The 25,549-nt window shown below is 41.6% G+C and overlaps 1 protein-coding gene across 3 annotated transcripts; it reads right to left on the bottom strand.

The window, feature by feature from the left end:
• Nucleotides 1-1,800: 1,800 nt before the first annotated feature.
• Nucleotides 1,801-25,109, bottom strand: ACAT1 (acetyl-CoA acetyltransferase 1). 3 transcript variants are annotated; one of them, XM_059707981.1, is made up of 12 exons: nt 24,919-25,104; nt 16,318-16,365; nt 14,714-14,831; nt 14,340-14,435; nt 14,024-14,124; nt 10,029-10,172; nt 9,332-9,482; nt 8,336-8,431; nt 7,723-7,836; nt 6,651-6,715; nt 2,490-2,647; nt 1,801-2,083 (listed from the first exon to the last, which is right to left on the bottom strand). In XM_059707981.1, the coding sequence occupies exons 1-12, from the start codon at nt 24,988-24,990 to the stop codon at nt 1,963-1,965; spliced, it is 1,284 nt and encodes a 427-aa protein (XP_059563964.1). In that variant the 5' UTR covers nt 24,991-25,104; the 3' UTR covers nt 1,801-1,962. The 3 variants fall into 3 exon arrangements, with proteins under 3 accessions (XP_059563964.1, XP_059563966.1, XP_059563965.1); XM_059707983.1 differs by lacking the exon at nt 24,919-25,104 and adding an exon at nt 23,696-23,772; XM_059707982.1 differs by having other exon boundaries at nt 1,971-2,108; nt 24,919-25,109.
• Between the last annotated feature and the right edge of the window lie 440 nt (nt 25,110-25,549).

Raw genomic sequence — 25,549 nt, 5'->3', positions numbered from 1 at the left:
CACTGGTATAGATAATTGGCCTTTTCAACTCTTACCTTCTATAGTAATTTAAAATGTAGAACTCGTTTTTATTTATATGGGCATTTGCCCTTATTTAGCATATACAGTTGACCTTGAACAACATGAGTTTGAGTTGTGTTGGTTCACTTATACACAGATATTTTTCAATAACTACCTGTGCTGGGAGTTTGTGGATATGAAAGGCCAACTGTATGCATTGGTCTATGCCATTTTATATAAGGCACTTGAACATCTTTGTTTTTTTGTAGCCACAGGGGGTCCTGGAACCAATCCCCCGCAGATACTGAAAGACAACTTAGTTCTTGGGGAATCAAGTTATATGCAGGTTTTCTTAAAATATATTTTTGTTGATTTCAGAGAGGAAGGAAGAGGGAGAGATAGAAACATCAGTAATGAGAAGAATCATTGATCACCTGCCTCCTGCACCGACACCCTTACTGGAGATTGAACCCACAACCTGGGGATATAACCTGACTGGAAATCGAACCATGACCTCATGGTTCATAGGTTGGCACTCACCCACTGAGCCACACCGGTCAGGCTATATACAAGTTTTTGACTGCACAGGAAATCGGCCCCCTAACCCCTCATTGTTCAGCCAACTGTAAAATGTCTATTACTATTTTACCACTAACTAACCTTCATCCCCAACCAGTCCTTAATCATTTAAAAACTTTTTAAAGTTTCACATTCCTGATTTCTTCATTTTGATTATTTTTTTCATCATTCTTTGAGGAAACATCACAGTGCTATATTTCTAAACTATTGTGTGCCCAGACACCTTCTAGTGGCTTTTATTACTTTACTAGAGGCCCGATGCATGAAATTTGTGCAGGAGTAGGCCTTCCTTCCCCCGGCTGCCGGCACTGGCTTCCCTCTGGCATCAGGACCCAGGCTTACCTCCAGTCACCAGCAGGCACCCGGGACCCGGGCTTCCATCTGGCCGCCGACAGGTACCCAGGACCTAGGCTTCCCTCACAGCCCCGGCTTCATCCAAGAAGGTCGCCCAGAAGGACATCCGGTCTAATTAGCATATTATGCTTTTATTATTATAGATTCCATTAATATGTATTTGTTGTTGTTAATCCTCACCCAAGGATATTTTCCATTGATTTTTAGAGAGAGTGGAAGGGAGGGGGAGAAACAGAGAGAAACATGGATGTGAGAGAGACACATCGATTGGTTGCCTCCCACACCAGCTCCAACCAGCTAGGGATCAAGCCTGCAACCGAGGTATGCGTCCTTGACTGGAATCAAACCTGGGACCCTTCTGTCTGCAGGCGGACCCTCTATCCACTGAGCCAAACAAACCAGCTAGGTGTCCGTTAATAATATTATGCAGATGTTTGTTCCTTGTCTTCTGGCGTTTACTATAATGGAACTAAGAACAGGCTACACATTTTTCTACCTAGATGTTTAAAGAATTATTTTTGTTTACTAAGCCCCTACCTCAGTGATGGCGAACCTTTTGAGCTCGGGGTGTCAGCATTTTGAAAAACCCTAACTTAACTCTGGTGCCGTGTCACATATAGAAATTTTTTGGTATTTGCAACCATAGTAAAACAAAGACTTATATTTTTGATATTTATTTTATGTATTTAAATGCCATTTTAACAAAGAAAAATCAACCAAAAAAATGAGTTCGCGTGTCACCTCTGACACGTGTGTCAGAGGTTCGCCATCACTGCCCTATCTACTGGTAAGCCACTAAGTTTGCACACTGGCATTTCAAATATAGCTTTATAACAAAAATAGGAAACTTCTGAAGATTAACAAAAATTTAAAGCAGAAGAAAAGATTTATTTATAATTTCAAAATGTTTGGGGATTTGATCTTTTCATCTTATTTAGAAAAAGTTAAAATAGAAAATAATAAAAAAGGAAACATTCTTTGGAGTATAGGCTGATCCAAGTAAGTCAGCCACACTGGTGACAGGTCGTCTTACAGCTTCTGGATCAGTATGGCAGAAGCCCCACCTCCTCCATTGCAGATACTGGCAAGACCATATTCTCCCTGCTTCAAGGCATGAACCAAATGAGTGACAATCCTGGCTCCAGACATCCTAGGAGTAAGAAAGCATTTTGATTCTTTAATGAAGTAATAGAATGAGTAGGTATCTAAAAGTTCTTTTCTAAATTCTTTAAAAGTTTATTACCATTAATCATAGCTCAATTTTGTTACTTTTCTTAAACTTGGGAGACTCGTTTTAATAATGGTTACGGTTTTCTAAAGGCCCAAGCATAGACTGTAATCTTAAATCTTCTAAATAAAATATTAATTTTCAAGCAACAAATGTTACAGATCTGTGTTCAATGTTCAGTCCTATCACAAATGTGTTTGCCTTATGAAGGGTAGGAAAGAAATCTATTTAACACAGAGTAATAGGAGTTATCATGAAACACTTTTAAATAGAAACACAACGGCACCCATTAACCTACTTAGAGATTTTTCTTTGTGATTTTACCTACCCAATTGGATGTCCCAGAGAAACAGCTCCTCCGTTGATATTCACTTTTTGAGGGTCAATCTCCAGCATCTTAATGTTTGCTAGGACAACCAGACTAAAGGCTTCATTTACTTCCCACATTGCAATGTCATCTTTTTTCACTCCTGCAGCTTTAAGAACCTAAAAAATTTTTACATATTATGTTCAAGTAATTAACAATCAAAACTTGTTTTCTTGAAATTCTGCAATTTTGGTTTTATTTCCCACATATTTTATTTTTCAGTTACATTTTTAAAGAACTGGGTCTTGGTTTCATTGATCTTTTGTATCATTTTTCTAGACTATTTCAATGTCTTCTTTCTACTCACTTTGGGCTTTGTTTGTTGTACTTTTTCTAGTTCCTTTGGTTATAATGTTAAATTGTTTGATTTTTTTTTAAATCCTCAATCAAACATATGCTGTTTATTGATTTCAGAGAGAAAGCAGGAGAAACACTGATATAAGAAACATCGTTTGGTTGCCTTCTGTACATGCCCCAACTGGGGATTGAACCTGCAACCTGGGTATGTGCCCTGAGAATCAAACCCACCACCTTTCAGTGGACGGGAAGATGCTCTAAACCCGTGGTCGGCAGATGGCGGCTCACGAGCCACGTGCGGCTCTTTGGCCCCTTCAGTGTGGCTCTTCCACAAGATAACATGTGCGGGCACGCACATGTACAGTGCGATTGAAACTTCGTGGCCCATGCGCAGAAGTCAGTATTTTGTGGAAGAGCCCGTATTTTGTGGAAGAGCCACACTCAAGGGACCAAAGAGCCGCATGTGCCTCGCGAGCTAAGGTTTGCCGAGCTGCAGTTTGCCAACCACGGCTCTAAACCAACTGAACCACATGAACCAGGGCTTTTATTTTCTTGATTCTTGAGGCAAGCCTCTCTTGCTGTTAATTTCCCTTTCAGAACTGCTTTGGTTGTGTCCCATAGATTTTGGATCATTTTGTCTCACAGTATCTTGATTTCTTCCTTGATCCATTATTCACTCATTCATTGTTTAGTAGCATGTTATTTAGCCTCCACATGTCTGTGCTTTTAGTTTTATTATAAAAACTGATTGCTAGTTTCATGCCATTGTGCAAAAGAAATTATGCTTCACATTTCAATCGTAAATGTATTGACACTTGTTTTGTAGCCTAACATGTGGTCTATTCTATAAAATGTTCCATGTGCACTTCAGAAGAATTTATATTCTACTGTGTTGGGGTGACTTATCTTTAAAATATTAGTTACATCCTTCTGCAATGTGTCATTTAAGGCAACTATTTCCTTATCAGTTTTCTGTCTGGATGTTCTGTGCATTATGTCATTGGGATTCTTCATTTCTGACTGGTTCACTTCTATGCTTTCTGTTTGAAGTTCTCACTGACTTCATCTAATTTTCCCCTAAGCTAACTGAGCATCCTTATAACCAGTGTTTTGAATTCTGTACCTGGTACATTGCTTGTCACCATTTCGTTAGTTCTTCCTCTGGAGCAGCCGTTCTCAACCTGTGGTTCACGACCCCTTTGGGGGTCGAACGACCCTTTCACAGGGGTTGCCTAAGACCATCCTGCATGTCAGATATTTACATGACGATTCATAACAGTAGCAACATTGCAGTTATGAAGTAGCAATGAAAATAATTTTATGGTTGGGTCACAACATGGGGAACTGTATTTAAAGGGCCAGAAGGTTGAGAACCACTGCTCTGGAGGATTCATCTGTTCTTTCATTTGGGATGTTCCTTTTGTCTCCTCATTTGGGCTATACATCTCTGTGTATTAAGTAGAACTAGTACATCTCCTGGTCTTCAGAGTAGCCCCAGGTGGGCCCAGTCTCCTACGCTGGTCGCTCTATGGGTGTCCTTTGTGTGAGCTGTATGTGCCCTCCTATAGTAGTTGAGTCTCACTTGCTGTTGGCTGGTCAGTAGGTGGCGTTGACCCTCATGAGGGCTTGCCATGATCACAGCAGACAAGCTCTTTTGCAGGATCAGACCCCACAGAGCAGGAGTCACTTTAATCAGGCTTTGGTGCCAGCCAAGTCCGCCCTTCGGTGTGTCATTTGTGGAGCTGGTTGGGTGATGCTCTCGCATAATCTGAAGCTGGCCACCAGGTACGTTGGTTCTAGAGGCCCTTGGAGGGGCTTTGGTGATGTCAAGGTCAGCCATCCTTTGTTCCTGGCTCGGTGCTGCCTGGTAGGAGCTACAAAGTGACCTCTGGTTGACGGCCACTTCTGTGGGGCTTGAAGGTACTTGGGAGAGGCTATCCTGCAAACCAAGGCTGGCTGCCACCTGTGCCAGGCATGGGACCTTTGGTGGACACAACACTGAGCTGAGGCCAGCTGCCACTTGTGCTGTGGCTGCTTAATTATAGCCAACTCTGGCCACTGTTTATGCCAGGTTTGTGGCCACCTGATGGACGTTACAATGTCAAGTTGACACCAATCGTTGCTTGTGCCAGGCTTGGGGCTATTTAAACAAGAGTTACAGGGTACATTGAAGCCACATGATGCTTGTTTCAGTATTGTGAACCTTTGTCATTTTTTAAGGTAAGGCACTTAGACGGAAAAACTGCTGGAAGAGATTCAGACTAGCTGCATGAGTTGGGAGGAGGAGGGGAAAGGGCAAACAGGGTTAACCAGGTTAATGGAGAGTTCAGTTTAGTGCCTGCCTGCCTGCCAATACTTTCATGCAGAGCCCTGCCCCTGAAGCTAGTCAATTTAGTTCTTCCCCATCTGTCTCCCTTTACTGGAGCCCAGAGGGAGTGAGTGTCAGCAAGCAAGTCCACACACGGGCCATTAAGGGGAATGCATGGGACTACAGCAGCCTTCTTTCTCACTTAGCCACGATCCCCACTGATAGTCACAGCCAGATGTTATGAGGACCTCTCCTTCCTGGCACTGGAGCTGTGGGCTGGGACCCTTTATTCCTCAGAGGGGACCGCCACAGCTGAGCTACCCCTCCCAACTCTTACTTGCCACACCATGGGTATAGGACCTGCCCACTCCGTGTCTCCACTCCTCCAACAGTCTTGACGTGGCTTCTTCCTAACTATATCCGGTTACAGGAGTTATGTTCACTTAGGCTGCAGGTGGTTCTCAGTGACGGTGGTTCTGTAATTTAGTTGTAATTTTGATGTGGTCATAGGATAAGGTGCGCTCAGTATTTACCTAGTCCACCATCTTAACCAGAAATTCAGTTTGTACTTCCCTTTAATGCAAGAGATATCTAAATATGTAGTTTGTTAGTTTCCAGGAAGAATAGACCTTTTATTTTCTGATTTTAATTTCTCAACTTATTGCACCGCAATCAAAAGATTTTATTTGTACTATCTCAATTTCTATCTGGGAGAGAGAAGCTTGGTCTGTCAAATGAAAGGTATATTAATGTCTACTGTTGGTATGGTTAATGTTTTTACTGCATCCCTTATAGTTTCTGCTTTATAAAAGTTGCTGTGGAGTTATTTAGAGCACAGATATTCAAAGCTATTGTTACTTTACTGTGAATTATTTATTTAAATTATTTTACCTGTTTGAAGTCTTTTTAAATTTAAATATCTCTTATTTTGGTAGTTCCTCATAGGCAGGAAAGTGTTGTGATGGTAATGATTATCTTTATAAAATATTGCTGGTGCCCTTTTTCTTTAGAAGTTTTTATGTTGTGAGCAACAGTAAAATTAACAAGAAACTATTCTCTCTTTCTCCATTGGGCTCAGGTAACTTTCTAAGCTGTGGAGTTCAAGCAGCTTCCTCTGTTCCAGCAGCACTAGACAAAACATGGCACCCAGCTGTGAACCACTTCTCTAGCCCTCAGCATCTAGCCTGCCTCAGGCACCCTTGCCTTTTTTTTAATTCTCTTGGGTATGTACATAGGACTGGAATTCTTGGGTCATTAGGTAACGCTATGGGTTTTTAAATCTTTATTGTTGAGAGTATTACAGATGACCTCCTTTTTGCCTCCCTTCACCTGGATCCCTCCCCACCCCAAGCCTTCACTACCCTGTTGTCTGTGTCCGTGGGTAATGCATGTATGCATATATGTTCTTTGGTTACTCTCTTCCCACCCCCGCTCCCTCCTTCCCTCTGAATGGCTCTGGTTCTATTTTATTCATCAGTTTGTTTTGTTCAATTTGGCAGAATGGAGTATGTTCTTACCTTAGGTACAGCATATGCAGGTGCAATTGGAAAATCAATAGGTTCTACAGCAGCGTCAGCAAATGCTTCATAAAAAAATAAAAAGCTTTTAAAGTCTTCTTTATTTGCACTCAAAGGTCTAACAACTGTTATATATAGGTGTCCCCCCAAAAAATGTATACACATACTTAGAATAATTATAAAGGTAGTGTTTATTAAAATACATTTCATTTTCAAAATCGATCTATCAGCTTTTAAAGTGTGTATACATTTTTTGGGACACCCTGTATAATATGCAAAAATGCAAATTTCCTATCCCCTGAAATAAATGTAAATGTATTTGTTTCATTCTACACTTTATAAGCCATTGATTTTCACAAGTGGGGGGTTAGGGGAAATTTGCCTCCAGGGACATTGGTGTTAACTAAAAATATTTTTAGTCGCCTAATGGGTACAATGCCACTTACTATAGTAACTAGTAGTAGAGGCCAAAAATCTGCTAAACATCCTACAATGCACAGAACAAACCCAAAAAAGAATTATTTCTTGTAAAATATCAATAGTGCTGAGGTTAAGAAACTATGATCTAAACTAAGAATAAATTCAGTCACAAGGTTTTTATAAAGTAACAAAATTTCTGTTTAACTCCTTATGAAGAAAGCAAGGCAGATTTTACAGCTGAAGATAGGCTTAAGTAAACTGAGGGTATGCCAAGCCCAGAAATAATAAATGGAAGAACATCTAGACTTCATATTTCTAGACTCTTCATCCCATGTTCTTTTTATGTATATGGAATTTTATCTGGCTACTGTTCCCTACATGCCCGGGTAAAATAAAACATGCACCCTGTATTTTCCCACTCATTTTCTAGGAGAGGAATATATTTTTAAAGCTTACTATTATATAAAGAAAATTATAATAATATTAAAGGAGCTTCTATCCCTGTTAAAATGTGTACTAGCTATATCCTGTCACAAAGCACAACCTATGTAGCTACAGATGGCTTCAATATTATGTATTACTGACAAGGAAACTCAGTTTCAGGAACGGCTTGCAGAGGTTTAGGAATAAACAAGTTCAGAACGTTCTCTACCTGCTATTCTTGCCAGTGGTTTGACATTGAGTCTCTTGGCTGCATCTGCAGTCATCAGAATCACAGCGGCTGCTCCATCATTCAGTGTGCTGGCGTTGGCAGCTGTGACTGTGCCTGAAGGCATCAATGAGCATGAAGTCAAAACATTCCTTCACACTGAATCCATTTGGTTCAATTAAACAAGTTCCTACCTAGTACTGCTTATGTTGCTAGATGCATGGAAAATTACAAATACAGATGGAGATAGCTCCTGCCCTCTGGAAACATATACATAACTATAAATTAATGTAAGAATGCTTTTTGTGTTAATTTTTTATAACAGTTTATTCAGGGCTAGCTCTGAAACACATGCATGATGGCACTGGGCAAATGCTGGTTTACTAATCACTTTCCTAGGATTTATCTATTAAAGGCATTAACTGTTAAGCAATTTTAAATATATTTTGGATAAATATTTGTTTTCTTAATTTCACTTGAGCCTGATGTATTGAAAATGTTAAATAGTTCCTAGATGTTTTCTAGAATTACTTTTTTTAAATCCTTAGGCAATTCCAAGACTAGGTATAGTATTAATACTCCCATTTTTTCTTATGCTTCATTTCTTAATACTAACCGTTTTCTTTCTGGAAAACTGTCTTCAGCTTTGGAACTTTGCTAAAATCAACACGTTTATATTCTTCATCTTCTTTTACCACTACATCTGGTTTACCTAGAACAAACATTGTTTAAGTTATCACCAGTCAAGACAACAATTGGGTGCCTGGTAGTCTGTGCCTTTCTTTGTATGCCAGCATACCTTAAACCATCCGAGTAAATTCTATTGTACAACCTACCATCTGTAATCTGTTAGTGTCTTACAAGTTATTACATAGCTTAAAGCACTTTAAATCTTCTATTCAGCCACATCCTGTTCTCTTGTCTCCCCACCTCCTTCTGTAATCACAGATCCCATTCTCCTGACTCTAAGGGTAGATGTCTGCCCTAGGCTGGATAAGCCCTTATAGTCCATCCAGCACGTTAATCATTCCTGGAATGGAAATGTAACCTAAGCCAGGGAAATGAACCTTTACTGTGGATTTATTCTGGAGTTGGTCAGGAGCTCTATTTGAGCTATGAATAAAGGTAGAAACTTAGGAAGCCTGAGCCAATTTTAATGAAATCTTATATTAAATTGGGTTGAACTGTCTGAAATGGCAACATTTCCCGTAATTAAGCAGAAAGGTCATTGTCCTCAGTTGAAATGAAAAAGATTAAAATGTACTAAATTTAGTCCTAGCTACTTTGGCTCAGTAATAGAGTGTCGGCCCACGTCAGCCCCCAGACTGAAGGATGGCGCTTCCATTCTGGTTAAGAGCACATACCTTGGTTGCAGGTTCAATCTGGTTGGGCTCATGTGGGAGGCAACCAATCAATGTGTGTCTCTCATATCAATGTTTCTCTCTCTCTCTGTTTCCCCCCCTCCCTTACAACTTCTCTAAAATCAATGGAAAAAATATCCTCAGGTGAGGATTAACAAAATAAAAAAAGTACTAAGACTTAAACATAAAAAATTTTGCAACATGTAAAGTCTGCTAAAAATTGAAATGCATTGGGAACATTACCGCTCTACCTTTTACTGTAATTGTGACAGGAATAACTTCATTTCCAAACTTCCCAGCTTCCCATGCTGCTTTACTTCTGGTGTAGGAGTTGATAGCGTAAGTATCCTGTTCATCTCGCGAAATATTCATCTTTTTTGCAGTATTCTCAGCACAGTTACCCTGATAAAAGTTGGAATTTTAAAAAAAACTAATTAATGTTGCATACCTTAATAAAATATACATTATCTTTGCATAACATAAAAAAGCAATTAGTTTCTTAAAATATACTATTCTGTACTAGGTAACTTTTCACTCATGTCTCATCTTCAAATACTTGAATTAGCTCAGCTGTTGCTATTTTGAAGGCAAATAATTAGTAGTTACAGAATCCATTATGAGAAATCAGAAAATGCCCTACTCTGGTGTACAGCAATTTACTCAATAGTTGAGCCAAGCTGATGCAATGAGCATAGAAAAATATTTTATTCAAATGAATGGCTAAAATAGATATTTGTAGAGCCCATCCTTCAATTCAATTTCTAAATACATATAATTTAAGCCCAGCCATCGTGGCTGAGTGGTTGAGTGTCATGGTTCAATTCCCAGTAGGGGGCGTGCAGGAGGCAGCCAATCAATGATTCTCTCTCATCACTGATGTTTCTATCTCTCCCTTCCTCTCTGAAATAAAATATATATATTATATATATTTTTTAAAGCAATAATTACCATATGAATTTTGTTGTAGACATCAGTTAGCCCATCTTTTACAATCAAATCTTCAAGCTTTACCCCACCATATGGAGTTGCTCCTCTGTTCATCACGTAGGGAACATTGGACATGCTCTCCATCCCACCTGCGACCATGACATCCTGATCAGCAGCACACACACAAAAACCAATGTCAATATACATAAGTGCAAATCCATTATACCCTTTACACAACTACAATAAACAAGTAATTTACATGGACTTTATTAAACATTTTTTACACAGTAAATACAAGAAGTACCCTCTTAACCCCGATGAAAGGAAATGGTCTACAATGTGTAATGATAATTAAGGTTAGAGTCGGGATCTGATGGCAACAGAGTAGGTGGAAGTTACACTCATCTTCCAGAACTAAACTGCAATTGCAACTAAAATACAAAACAATCTGCCTGAATAACCAACTGAAGACTAGCTGAACAGAAGTCTTGTAACGAAGGATTTACAGAAGCCACACCGATAATGGGAGATGGGTCTGACCCCATTCTCACATGAGGCAGCTGAGAATCCTCGGGAATATATCTCAGTTGTAAAAGTCTCCCCTGAGGAACATGGGGTCTCAAGCCCATGCCATGCTCCACCACCGAGAATCAAGAGTGAAGAAGCAGAGCCCACATAACGTCTGGCTGTGAAAATCAACAGGGATCCTGTCCACAGGGAGAGACAGGTGTCAGCTAGAAACCCAGGTGCGCTGTTAAAGGGCCAGGGCACAAAGTATTTTTCTCAGCCACACCTTCTGGGCTCCAGTGGAGGAAGAGCAGCTCAAAGTGAACTAGACTCATGTTTGGAGAAAATGAGCAGTGTGGCTCCGAGGGTAGAGCTAAAGGGACAGTGACCAGGATCCCTGTATTGAGTCCCTCATCCATAGGCACCATCTTTCTTGGGAAAATGATAAGACACTGAAGAAAGAAATTGAAGAAGACACAAGTAAATGGGAGCATTATACCATGTTAATGGATAGGAAAAATTAACATCATTCAAATGTCCATACTAATTTCTGGCGGTTTCAACCTCCCTACAACATGCCTCTCAGGCTAATTAAAGCAAACATTATTTTCTCACAGCCTTTAATCAGGAATAAGGAGAAACAAGTTATATAAACTAAATTCTTCACCTATTTTGAAATAGATTTTACTTTCTAGGGATGATGGCAGTAAGAGACAGAAAATAAAGTATTAATCATTCTTCAATATAAAATAAAATTCATCATAAAGATGTAGTGCACATATACCATGAAATATTACTAGGCCATAAAAAAGAAATCTTACCATTTGCAACATGGATAGATCTAGAGGGTATTATGCTAAGTGAAGTAAGTCAGACAAATACAAATACCATATGATTTCATTTATATGTGGAATCTAAAGAACAAAATAAATGAACAAACAAAACAAAAATAGAGATGCAGAGAACAAAATGATGATTGCCAGATGGGAAGGAATTTGGGGGCTAGGTGAAAAAGGTGATAGGAGTAAGGAGTACGAGCTGGTAGTTACAGAACAGTGTCAGGGATATAAAGTACAGCATAGGGAATATAATCAATAATCCTATATAATAAAAGGCTAATATGCAAATTGTCCCCTCGGGAGTTCCACCAACTGGGAGTTCAACCACTCGCTGTGATGTGTGCTGACCACCAGGGGGCAGCGCGGAACGAAGGAAGGCCCTGATCAGCCCTGATCGCTGGCCAGGCCTAGTGACCCCACCCATGCACAAATTTCATGCACTGGGCCTCTAGTATTATAATAACTATGTATGGTGCCAGATGGGTACTAGATTTATTGTGGGGGATAACTTTGTAAATTATATAAATGTCTAACCATTATACATGCACCTGAAATAACTATAAAATAATATTACATGTACCTGAAATAACTATAAAATAAAATTGAATGTCAACTATAATTGAAAAGGAAATAAACTTGATTATTTTCCAAAATCATAGATAATTGTTCAAAATAAGGCAATTCCTAATATTCCTATAAATCAGATCATTTTATACATGCACAAATTAGTTAAATAAACTGAAAGCATTTTAATGTAGTGCAAATAGCATTTGGTACAGAACCACGATAACTCAACTGAGATAAAACTCTTTCATTTTAAGTTTTGTAACATCTAAACATCTCATGACCATTTTTCCTCCACTGGTTTCACAAGGGTTTGGTAATAGGCAGTGTTAGTGTTAACTTATATGTAGGCAAACAAACTCTCACAACCTTTGGAAACTATAACTGGTTCAACTTCTATGGAAAGCATTTGAAAATATCAAAATTTTAACATCTGATTCAAAAATTTTCCTCTTAGGAATTTTTCCAACAGACTTGCACATGATGATTTTTTAATGTTTTATTGACCAATCTCCAGTGAATGTCACATAGTAAGTGCTCAGCTAATGTGAGACAGAAGTAGAATTTGGAATTAATCCGGCTCTAGATTTTGTTTTTAACCACTACACTGTACTGCCTCAGTGGAGGTGATTCAAGTAGGTATAAGTCACAGAGATATATGTATAGCGATACTCTCTGCTTTACTTAAAATAGTGAAGAACTACACTGGTTGGTGTGGCGCAGTTGGTTGGAGCTTAGTCCTGTACACCAAAAGGTCGTGGGTTTGATTTCTGGTCAGAGCACATACCCACATTGCCAGTTTGATCCCCAGTCGGGTGCATACAGGAGGCAACCAATCAATGTTTTACTCACATCGATGTTTCTCTCTCTCCCCCTCTCCTCTCTCTCTAAAATCAATAAAAAAAACAACACATTAAATAAATAAAGTAAAATAGTGAAGAACTGAAGACTGCCTAAGTGTTCATTCAATAAGGACCCATAAAATAAATTGTTCAGTTCAATAGAATACTATCTTATGTGCTGATATAGAAAGAATCTCCAAGACATTAACTGGGGCACAGAGTTTAAACAACTTGCCCAAAGTTCTCTGCTCTTAAGTGTCAGAATACACAAGTGGTAAACAAGTCAGACACTCAGAGAGGGGCAAGAACAAAAAAGACTTATTTTTCATTTTATACTTTTCTATACCGTCAGGTTTTAGCATGTGCATATAAAACTTATAAAGTCTCTGATACAGTACCTCAGATATCACTATATTTTTTCTCTTTGGCTTGCCTTACAATTGGAAACAAAGCAAAGGAGGGATATCATCAAGGGTATACAGAATTGTGGTTCTTGTATATGTAAGAAACAATTTGCAAACATCTCAATTGATTTTATCCTGGTGTGTTATGCCCTAATCAGCTGGAATGCACCAAACAGGGATAGAGACATCCATTTTCTATTTCCAGTCCTCCAACTTTGTGTCTGTGGTCATCTCAACCTCACTTCCCTCAACTGAAAAAACAAGGGCTAGATCTAATGAAGTCTTATTTCTATGGGTTTAGGTCTAGTCGCCCCACACCACAGCATATACTGCTATCTCTTGCTTGATCCCAGGTAAAGAGAAGATCTAAACCAGCAAGGCCAATAGAAAACCTATACAATTTTTTTTGGGGGGGGGCCTCAATCAGAAGGACTTGGGCCCCCGAAAACCTGTACAATTTAACAACTGAACCTGGGCACACAGGAACTACAAATCAGTCATCAATTCTTGGGTCAATCAACTACTTGATTCCCAGGGTCAGCACCTCTTCTCATGTATGATGAAACCCCTTACTCTGGTAAATATAAAATTTATGATGTTTGAAATGACCAAGAACCTCAGAGAAAGACTCTGAAGACTAAAACATCTTGGCTGAAAACTACTTTTTAACACAAGACACTTCAGTATCATTTTGACCTCTATTTCAAAGGGAATTAGCACATTAGACATTCCTGAGTATCTGAAACAACACAGCAGCTATACTAGGAGCACTTCTAAAGCATGGATGTGCTTAGATTTTTGGTGTCTTTTAGTGTTGTGTATTATTTTAATTATAACATAGAAAAGAAGGTCCTTCTTACCTGATGTCCGCACATAAGATTCTGAGAGGCCATCATGATGGCTTTCATTCCTGAGGCACAGACTTTGTTTATCGTGGTGCATGGAGTGGAAATAGGTAAGCCTAAAACCAATACAGACAAGTCATAATTTTAAAAACAAAGATGCTCTTCAAACACAATTGTAGAACTAAAATTAATAAAGTATGCACCATTACTTCTGCCAATACAAGTCTATAAGTGTTATATTATGCACTTAACTTTTTATTTAAGCTGAAATAACCTCCATTTTGCCATGTCAAACATTTGAAGTATGAAAGCCAAAATGTATTCCTAGTACCTGCACCCAGTACTGCTTGCCGTGTAGGGGCTTGTCCTTCACCTCCTTGTATAACGTTACCCATGTATGCTTCTTTCACTTCTTCTTTTGGTATTCCTTTTTCAAAAAAAAACAAAAATGCATTTCCATATTTTATTCAATGTAATAATTGGTGGTTATCTAATAAGGTACATGACATTATAAAGCCGGGATGGTTTCCTTTTCTTGTCAGTTTTTGAGTTTCATTCCTAACTCTATAGTACATAAACTTCTTTACGAGGGAACTCAGAAATATAGGCATTAAGTCATTTCTAAGTGTTACATATGTCCGAAATAAATATTTGTTCCAGTGAATCACTGCCCCTTAACACAAAGAGCAAAAAGCAACCACTCACCTGCCTTTTCAATGGCTCCCTGAATGGCAATGGAGCCCAGCTTAGTGGCTGGCAGGGAGGAAAGGCTGCTTAGAAAGGATCCAATGGGTGTTCTTGTAGCACTTGCTATGACCACTTCCTGGTAAGACAGGGGATGATAATAATTATTGTATTTAAATATCTTACCCAAATCATCTTTTATTAAATACTATAAACATAATTCATAGACATTATTATCCAAGAAACAGAGTTTTCTGAGTTAATCATCAAAGATTAAAATAATATCAATATTTTTAAAGAATGTTTTTTACGGATTTTTAGAGAGAGGGATCATCGATGAGAGAGGAACGTCATTGATTGGCTGCCTCCTGCACACCCCAAACTGGGGATCGAGCCCACAACCCTGGCACATGCCCTGACCAGGAACTGAATCGGCGACCTCTTGGTTCCTGGGTTGACACTCAACTGCTGAGCTACACCGGCTGGGCAATAATCTCAATATTTAAACAGAATAAAACTAATCCGTTTAATGCTGGTACTTAATGATTTAAGATATATTTGAAAATTTAAAACAAACCTACTTTAAAATAGGCATCGATCCTTCTCAGTTCTCCACAGGAGGTTTAAAACAAGCTGAAATTTCAATTCTACTCCTCAAACTTTAAGAAATGATAACTTTATCCTTGTTAACTGTATGATAACCCTAACCCAGTGATGGCAAACCTTTTGAGCTCGGCGTGTCAGCATTTTGAAAAACCCTAACTTAACTCTGCTGCCGTGTCACATATAGAAATTTTTTGATATTTGCAACCATTGTAAAACAAAGACTTATATTTTTGATATTTTTTTATATATTTAAATGCCATTTAACAAAGAAAAATCAACCAAAAAATGAGTTCGCGTGTCATAGGTTCACCATCACTGCCCTAACCAATGGGCTTCCTTGCTGAAGGGAACTCTGGGCTAGGAATCAATACCTGTATGCTAGACTAGATAGGGCCATGCCACAACTGGGACAAAGCCAGAGCCACAGTTTCTTAAATGATTACTAATAAGATAATATTAATATGAAATTTTTAAAAAGTAGACAAGAGCTCTTAAATAATTATGAAACACTATTGTAACAATTCTCTCCTTACACTCGCCTTCCACATTCCCATTTCAAGTTAATAAATAAGAATTATTCCCCAGATTTTGGCCCCTATTCATTTTAGGGACCCTCATGAAACAGAGAGAGGACTTCCTCACAAAGCACTCAGTGATCAGGGGACGCGCCTTCCTGTCTAACACCCAGCCTGGTTCAGTCCCTTCTACTGTCGTTCAAGTGGCCTCTGCAATGTGTCACATACAACATAATGAGGGTTCCAGACAGTAAGGGAAGAATACTGCCCGGTTTTTAAGAGAAGGTGGTTTTACAGTAGACAAAAAGGAAGAAGCAGAAATTATGCACTAGATTAAAAATTTTTATCTTAAGTTGGAAGTTAGTATTTCAATAATTAGCTAATTCTAATCATTACATCATCCCAAGCTGACCCATATACACAAATTATAAAAATATGCATTTTTATTAACTACATTTCCTTTAAATTCTTTCGTTTTAAAGCACAATTTAAATTTATACTTACATTCAAAGTAGGTTTTGATGCGTAACTTCGCTCCACATATCTTATTTCCTGTAATATAAATATAATGTTATGATATAAAAATATTAATGTATATCATTTTATACTTCTTAGTGATGAAGTTATGGTGATTTCTCTGCTTCTTTATACTTTTATTTCCAGATTTTCTAGTTAACATATCAGTGTTACATTGAGAAAAAATTACTACTTTGTAATATACTCTTTTGATTAACTGTTCATTGGAAATGTACGTTTATCTTAAAATTGCTGATATAGTGTAAGTTAAATATTTAAGTTTTAAATTAAGTAATTTTAAAACACTACAAGAAACTATCCTTCCCTGGCCAGTTTGATTCAGTGGGTAGAGCGTCAGCCTGCAGACTGAAGGGTCCCAGGTTCGATTCTGGTCAAGGGCACATGCATGGGTTGCAGGCTCGATCCCCAGTAAGGGCATGCGGGGGCAGCTGATCAAGGATTCTCTCTCATTGATGTTTCTATCTCTCTCCCTCCTCCCTTCCTCTCTGAAATCAATAAAAATATTTTTAAAAGAAAATATCCTCATTGCTTAAAAAGATATTTAAGTAAAACTTGCTATTTCTCCCCACCCACTACTAACAAATGTTTCCGATTTATGTGAGGCAAACACACCTTACATAAACATGGTCTATTTTACCAGATAAATTCTTTTTTAAGAAAGAAAAGAATAACTACCTTGTCCCTACATCTCAGTTTTTCCCAGACTGTTCTTAGGAGCAAATGCCTGTAATAACAAATTCTAAAAATGCAGGTCACAGTTCAGAGACCTAATTCATCTGAAATTGGACTATTTACAGGACAAAGAACAGAGAAGGTTTTTCTGTCCTCTGAGGTCAGAAAGCATAATAACTATTCAAACATGACAACTTATATTTAGAACATAATCTTGTTGATAGTTATGTCCAAACATGACCCACCAGGTAATAAAGCAAGTTTACAGACATCTAAAAACTTTAAACTGACCCAAGAACTTAGCTTTTCAGAGATTAAACAGGCTTTGTCCTGACTCACAGCAAATAATAAACAAAAGCACAGACAAAAAAAACAAGTATATTTGACAAATACTGGTCATAAGACGAGACAACCACAAGGAGACTAAGAGTGAAGTAGTGAGCATAGAAAACAGCTGACCAGATGGAGGAAAGAATTAGTGACATCGAAGACAGGAATCTATAAATGGCACAGAGGGAAGAAGAGAGAGACCTGAGGGTTAAAAAAAAAAAAAAAAAAGGGGAAGAGCTCTAAGGGATCTGACTTCACCAGAAAACGCAATTTTCGAATAACAGGCATACCAGAAGAGAGGGAGAAGAGAGCCTCTTCAAACACACAGTGGATGAGAATTTCCCAAACCTATGGAAAGAACTAGATCCTCGAATCCAAGAAGCAAACAGAAACCCTAGTTACCTGAATTCAAAGAGGCCCTCGCCAAGGCACATTGTTTTGTTTTGTGTGTTTTTTAAAATATATTTTTATTGATTTCAGAGAGGGAGGGAGAGATAGAACATCAATGATAAGAGGGAGTCATTGATTGGCTGCCTCCTGCACATCCAACACTGGGATTGAGCCCACAACAAGCATGTGCCCTGACCGGGAATCAAACCATGACCTTCTGGTTCATAGATCGATGCTCAACCACTGAGCCATGCTGGCCGGGCTCTCGAAGGCACACTGTATTTTTTAAAAAATATATTTTATTGATTTTTTACAGAGAGGAAGGGAGAGGGATAGAGAGTTAGAAACATCGATGAGAGAGAAACATCGATCAGCTGCCTCCTGCACGCCCCCTACGGGGTATGTGCCTGCAACCAAGGTACATGCCCTTGACCGGAATAGAACCTGGGACCCTTGAGTCTGCAGGCTGACGCTCTACCCACTGAGCCAAACCTGTTAGGGCGAAGGCACACTGTATTAAAGCTATCAAAAATTAATGAAAAAGAAAAGGCTCTCAAAGCATCCAGGGGAAAGAAGGAAGTGACCTACAAAAGGAAAACACATCAGGTTCGATTTGCACCTCTGAAAGCCATGTCATTAGATTAGCAAGGTTTGTGTTTTTACTCTCCTGAGCTTCCCATGTCCACCCAAGTGACTGTGTAGGTACTGGCCCAGGCCAGCACACATCTGTACTCAGTAGGCAAGCCCCAAGTGCATCTGCTCAATGCATGTACTCCTCAGTATCAGCTGTGCAATAACAATTGTACCCTTAACATGTCTTAGTTTGGGCTGCTGCTTACTTAACCTACTTATGAAGGATTCTAACATATTACCTGTGATCCAATTTTGCATTAAAAGTTCCTACTTGTAGTAAACATGCCAGTCATTGCTCTCCGAATCAAAGGGTCTGTAAGGGACAGCCTTAGGCCCATACAATGTAATTCCCATATCCTCCCACTAGTCAGAGCAAACAGGACCAAGAATGGAAGGGGCTTTGACCCACGCCATGATCCCTTTCCTCGCCCTTACATCACACCCCGCCTTACTCCTGGTTCATACCATAAGCACACAACAGGCTCTGAGTCCTCCCACCTAAAAAACAAATTCCCCTGAAGCCACATTCCCACTGAACTCTCACCTCATTTCTTAGCTCCCTGTACAATGTACGTTCTCCAACAAGTTACCTACAAGTTCTTTTTTTTCCTTGTCCTCACCTCCTGTTTTCTGTTCAACCTCCTCCAACCTGGCTGTTACCTATACTATTATTGGCTCTGAGCAAAATCCAATAAACACTATAATCACCTCTTGGCAACAGTGGATTCACTTTTCTTCTTTGGGAATCATGCACAGTGTTAGGAGGGGAAAAATGGGCTTTTTCTTTTCTTTCCTGTAGCCTTCCACAATATATGAAAAAGCACCTGGTAATTAAACTACAAGATTGCTCACTCCTCTGATTCAAACAGCCCCTCTGTTCAAACTGCAAGACAAGGTAAGCTACTTTCAAGGCTACATTCTTGCATACCCCTCCTCCCTTTGGTTTTAATGACCCCACAGAAATTGGGGCCAGAAAGTTTCTAGTTAGAAGGACTCTACTCCCTCCTTTTCAAACCCAAGCTGGTCCCCTTTTGAACTCTTTGTAACTTTCGCTCTAAGAATGTTTTACAGGCTTGTGAAGGTCCTGCTAAAGACACCTCTGGGACATCTGCCTGGACTAAAAAAACTTCAAAGACAAACCCCAGATACCTGCTCAACTCCAGCCCCAAAATCCTCCTCCCTTCCCTGTCACCTGGCAACAGCAGCCATTAAAAGAGCAGACCTCCGAAACCGGTTTGGCTCAGTGGATAGAGCGTCGGCCTGCGGACTGAAAGGTCCCAGGTTCGATTCCGGTCAAGGGCATGTACCTGGGTTGCGGGCACATCCCCAGTAGGAGATGTGCAGGAGGCAGCTGATTGATGTTTCTCTCTCATCGATGTTTCTGACTCTCTATCTCTCTCCCTTCCTCTCTGTAAAAAATCAATAAAATATATTAAAAAAAAAAAAAAAAAAAGAGCAGACCACTGTTGATTTCTTTGCCTTTATATTGATTAGTATGCACAAGCCCTTTCCCTTCCCGAAAGTAAAATAAACTCTGTGAACCTATCTCTTCTCTCAGTTGTGAACTCCTTCAGAGCCCAAGTCACAGGCTAAAGCCCTAACAGTAGTTAAGAGCCAGGGCTTACCTTGCTTTTTTCAAATGGGTTGTTTTGAGAATGAAATGAGGTGATATATGTAATCCACTATGCAAACCCTCCTTTTCCTCAGCTTCTATCTTAACTCAGTCTTGAGTTTCCCTCAGGCCTCCCTAAATTTCTTGTCTCCTTTGCTGTCTCATCCTCCCTTTCCCAACTTGTAAGTGCTAGAATGTCCCAGGGCTCTGTTCTAGGCCCCTTTTTATTTTACGACTTAACTATCTCCTTAATTATATCTCGTTCCATGGCTTTAAACAGCATGAACAGCCTGATGATTTCCAAATTTCTATTTCCAGCCTTCCCTCTCAAGTGACCTCCAGACTCATGTATCCAAGTGCTGACCTGACAGCTTCAATTTTTTTAACGTTTTTTATTTTTGGATGTTGTTGTTTTTTTCTTGGAAGGAGGAAGAGAGAGATAGAAACATTGATCAGCTGCCTCCTGCACACTCCCTACTAGAGATAGAGCCCACAACCCAGGCTTGTGCTCTGACCCTGAATCGAACCAGAGACCTCTTGGTGCTTGGTGGCTCAACCCACCAGCTAGGCCCGATAGCTTCAATTTAATGACCAAATCATGGCTCTCAATCTCCATGCCTAGGAAATTAGTTTTTTTCCCAGTATTTCTCACCTCACAACATTGCATCACAATGTACCTAGGTGGTCAAGCCAAAATCTTCGGACTTGCCTTTCATCTTTCCTTAAAACTCAGATACTCGCCGAAACCGGTTTGGCTCAGTGGATAGAGCGTCGGCCTGCAGACTGAAGGGTCCCAGGTTCGGTTCCGGTCAGGGGCATGTGCCTGGGTTGCGGGCACGTCCCCGGTGGGGGGTGTGCAGGAGGCGGCTGATCGATGTTTCTCTCTCATCGATGTTTCTGGCTCTCTATCTCTCTCCCTTCCTCTCTGTAAAAAAATAAAATATATTAAAAAAAAAAAGATTTAGAAAAAAAACACAAAAAACCCAGATACTCTATCACAGGTACTGTCGATACTGTGTCCAAAATATACCTCAATTCTTCCACTTTGCTTCATCCCACTACCTCCATCTAGTTCCAGCCACCTCCTCTTGCTACAACAATAACCTTCTACCTAGTTTCCTAGTTTCCAACTTCCCTTCCAGTCCATCCAGTTTTAAAAATGTAAACTGGATGGCATCACTCCCCTAATTAAAATCCTTTGATGGCTTTCCATAGCCCTTGGAATAATACCCCAACTCTTCCCCTGAACTTTCAAGACCCGGTATGATCTGGTTCCTGATTTTCTTTCCAAACGCACATCACTCTTGCTGTATGCCAGGCACACCAGCCTCTGCCTGCTTCTGAGCCCATTCCCGCCTCCAGATCTCTGCTCTGCGCCTCTGCCGGTCAGAGCCTTTCCCCAGAGCTTCCCGGCTGCTTCATTTTCATTCTTTAGGCCTCAGCTCAAAAGACACATCCCCAGCACGGTTCTCCCTAGCCGCCCTATTTAAAGTTGGCCTCCCTTATTTCCACGTTTACCTTTTTCAAAGCCCCTTTCACACTGTGTAAATATGGGGTTCACATCTTTAGTCTCTCTTTCTCTCTCAACCTAATGCAAGCTTCCTGGGAGCAGGGCTCTCTCTCCTTCACTGCTACGGTGCTGGCAGTGGGCACTGGGCCCCCTTAACTCATTAAATAGCTCAGGAATGGATGACTGAATTATAGCACAGTCATCTCCCAAGGACAGCTCAGCTGTACCACCCACTCTGCAGGCCTCACCTGATCATGCCAGGCAGACAGGAACTCCCATCCCAGCTGCCACAGTGCCCTGTGCACACTAATTTTTCCAGGAATACATAATTTTGTAACCCTCAGAGGCCCCCAGCGGACTGTGAGTTCCAAGAAGAGATTGATTTCATTTTCTATCCCAGCGATGGCAGGAGATGCTATACAAATATTTGAACACAGTCTGATGCTTACTAGACACTCAAAATCATTTCAGACAGGGTAAATACATTACGAAGCCACAAAAGGGGATGATGAGGGCCTATTTTATAAGGGAGGGTGAAAAAAGAGCTCTCTGGAGAGGTCACTGGAGCTGAGAAATGACTGTGAAAGAGCCTTGGGAAGATGGAGGACAGAGCGTTGGAGGCACCTGGGAGAACTAGGACAAAGGCCTTGGGTTAGGAGCAAGCTTGGCACCTGCCCAGTGGAGGCAGCAGAGCAGTGTAGCAGGAGCCACCTACTCAGGAACGCACAGCCAGGGCCAAGCGCAGGCTGGATCAGTGAGCAGGGACCCAGCAGGCCGTGAGGAGGAGTCTGTTTTCTGGTCGGTGCGAGGAGAAGCCACTGCAGGCTTTCCTGTTATAAAAGGTCACTCTGACCACAGTGTGGAGAACTGACTGTAGATGGACAGACGGGAGTGGAAAAAGGGGTGCCCAGCAAGAGTTTGTGTGGCTAAGTCACAAAAGGGTTGATACAGACAGACAGATCTGAAATACGTCTTCAGAGCAGTGATTTTCTGCCCGGCTGGCGTGGCTCAGTGTGTTGACCTATGAACCAGTAGGTCACAGTTCGATTCCCAGTCAGGGCACATGCCCGGATTGCAGGCTTAATCCCCCGTGTGGGGCATGCAGGAGGCAGCTGATCAATGATTCTCTATTGTTGTTGACGTTTCTCTCTTTCTCCCTCTCCCTTCCTCTGTGAAATCAATAAAAATATATTTTTTAAAAAGCAGCAATTTCAACCCTTCCCATCTCATGGCACACATGAACTAATTATTACAATTCTGCCACACACCAAAAATATAGTTTTTGCCGATATGACCAAACAATTGATATAATTTTGATAGATTCACACCAGACAGCTATTGTTGTGTTGGCTGTTATCAGGTTTTTTTTGGTTTTTTTGTTTGTTTGTTTGTTTGTTTGTTTGTTTTGACAACCTAAGGGGAAAGAGGTCAGTACCCCTGACTAAATAGTCATGGATTGCATGTTTTAAATTCTTGCAGGACAAAGGTTGAAAATTGCTGTTTTAGAAGTAGAACCAGTAGGTACTATTATTCCACAGAATGAGACTGAATACTGAAATTCCTGTTAAAGCAAACATTTCCATGGTTAGTAAATGACCACTCAATTCAAGTCACCAAAAAGGCCATGCCTCCTTTATTGTGCCTCATGTTGTGTGTTTTTTATACAAATTGTAGGCAAGACCCTCCATCAACAAAAAGATTCCAACTCACTGTGGTGGTCTGGAACCAAACCTGCAATATCTCCGAGGTTTGCCTGTACAACTGACTCCTGGAGTTCAGTAGCATGAACACCGTGAGTCACGTGCTATACAACCCACAGCGTCATTTTCCTCATCACCAACGTTTGTGTTTAACTGTAAACTCTTAAACTATAAGGAGGTTCTGCTCTTTTTTCTTTTTTTACATTTTAACAGAGAGTACCTACCTCATTCACCTGCTCAACACTGGTTGAAACCTAGGTGAACCTAATTACATTTTTGTGATTTCCCAAGTCATTCCATGAAACTAACAAATATGCTGATTAACAACTCATCTTTCCAAAAAGAAACAAAAAACGAAAAACTCATCTTTCCTGGAAACCTACTCCTCCTGGGATTAATTTCAAATTCTTCCTCTTCCCCTGGGCTCCACGCCCTCACTCCTGTGGAATTTGTCAAGTTCCACAGTTATTTTTTCGCCGTCTCTTGCACAATGCTCACCTGTGGCCAGCACACTCGTTCGAGTTACTTTACACCCGAAATCCCAGCTTTCTCCCCACTTCCATCTTCCCTGGCCTCTGGTTAGGACAAAAACACAAACATCAACGGTCCCCCCTGACGTGGGTCAAACCCAAGCTCTTCCAACACAACCGGATTTCCAAGCGTATCACCCCAACCAAACTGCGAAGCTCGCGCTTCGCCACCCACACCCTGACGCCCTCCACCGACTCCCGAGGCTGGCCCGCCCCCCCCCCCCCCCCCTGCACGTGCGCTCCCTCCTGCTGGGATGCACAGGAAGCAGATGCTTTCTTTTCAGGGCGGTGGCTCCTGCGTTCCCCCAGCAGCCGGAGGGCAAACCCGTGTCTGGACACCGTCAGCACGTAAGCTTTACCGCCCAGCACAACTCCCCCCTCCACACCCAGGGGTTCTGCACCCACCTAGGGGCCCAACCAACCACAGGCGGAAAATAGCTGGCAAACACGTTCCGTGGCTGCTGACGGGCACTACTCGGTGAAGCCTGAAATGGTTGCCGGCTGCATCTGTACTAAACATGTGCAGACTTTTCCCCCCTGAACAATACAGGGTAACAACGCCTGGCATTGCATTAGGGATGGGAAGTGGATGGAGCTGACACAGCATATGGAAATGCTGTGCCCCTTTCTACCCGGGGCTGCGCCAGGGCCCCCGGAACCGCACCCCTGCGGCTATCGGGGGGCATCTGTGCACTTCAGTCCGGGTACCGCGCATTTTCTACTGTATTTTCCCTGATGAGCCTGAAGTCACCGGAGTTACCAGGGCAGGTGCACCTTTGTGAACACTTAGTTCCTGCCACCTGGTAAGCCCAGTGAGCACCCACTGCATGAAAATAAAGTCTCTTGACCAGGACACCGACATGTTTTCTTCTTAAAAAGCTCGGAAATCATTTTATTGGGCCTTGGATACTGTCAGGCGAGGCCGGGCCAGCCCCGCATGCCCGCCTGCCAAACTCCGGGCCCCTTTACGCACCATTGAGCAATTGCGACGATTACGGAAGAAGCCCCGGAGCGGAAGCGCGCTTTGGGCCAGAACCGGGCCGCGCGCGCCGCCGGCACCAGGGGGGCTTCCGGACGAGGGCCGCGCGAGGCGGGTCCCCAGGCCCGGCGGCCCCGCTGCGTCCCGCCGGGGCGCGGGCAGCACCTGCCAGGGCGGGAGACGGCGCGCCGGTCCCCCCCAGCCGCTCTCACCTGCAGCTGCCTCCGGAGCAGGGGGCTGCGCCCGCGGGCGCCAGCGCGCAGAAGGGCCGCCAGCACCGCCATGGTCGCCGAGCGGAGCGGAGTCGTCAAGGACACAGGCCGGCGAAGGCGGCGGGCGCCCCACCGCGCCCCTCCGCCTCCTCGCGCCTGGCCCGGCGCCCGCGGACCGCCCTCCACCAATAGCAGCCTCGGCCCGCGCGGCCCCCGGCTATTGACCGGCAGCCGGAGGAGGGCGGGGCAGCCGGTCCCCAGCCCTCTGGCCCCGCCTGCAGCCCGGCTCGCAGCAATCTGCAAGCTCCAAGGAGCTGGAAGTGCCAGCTGGGAACCCAGCAAACACTGACCACGCTGTTAGTTTCTGGGTATACAACTCCTTAAAATTTGTATTTGTTTTAGAGAGAGTGGAAGGGAGAGAGAGAGAGAGAAACATCGCTTTGTCTTTCAACTTTTTTTTTTCAGATATGCCTCAAGTTTATTAAAGATGCCCTGGCCTATACACACATTTGCTACTAAAAACTGAAATGATACATCAAAAAATCTGTTACAACTTAAATGAGTACAAGAATACGGTGTATGCCTAACATGACTTCATGTCATAATTCTCAGCAATACCAGAAGGACCTGG

This window comes from Myotis daubentonii, chromosome 9 (genome assembly GCF_963259705.1).
Source record: "Myotis daubentonii chromosome 9, mMyoDau2.1, whole genome shotgun sequence".
Classification (NCBI taxonomy): Eukaryota; Metazoa; Chordata; class Mammalia; order Chiroptera; family Vespertilionidae; genus Myotis; species Myotis daubentonii.
Note: the sequence above shows the minus strand (reverse complement) of the source record. Positions and strands in the feature narration are given on the sequence as shown.

Excerpts from the sequence above, each read along its gene's own strand:
- ACAT1 (XM_059707981.1), bottom strand. The coding sequence starts at position 24,990 with ATGGCGGTGCTGGCGGCCCTTCTGCGCGCTGGCGCCCGCGGGCGCAGC. Across the intron at positions 16,366-24,918 it reads TGCTCCGGAGGCAGCTGCAG|GAAATAAGATATGTGGAGCG; the intron begins GTGAGAGCGGCT and ends TTTATATTACAG. Across the intron at positions 6,716-7,722 it reads ACCACTGGCAAGAATAGCAG|CATTTGCTGACGCTGCTGTA; the intron begins GTAGAGAACGTT and ends TTTTTTATGAAG.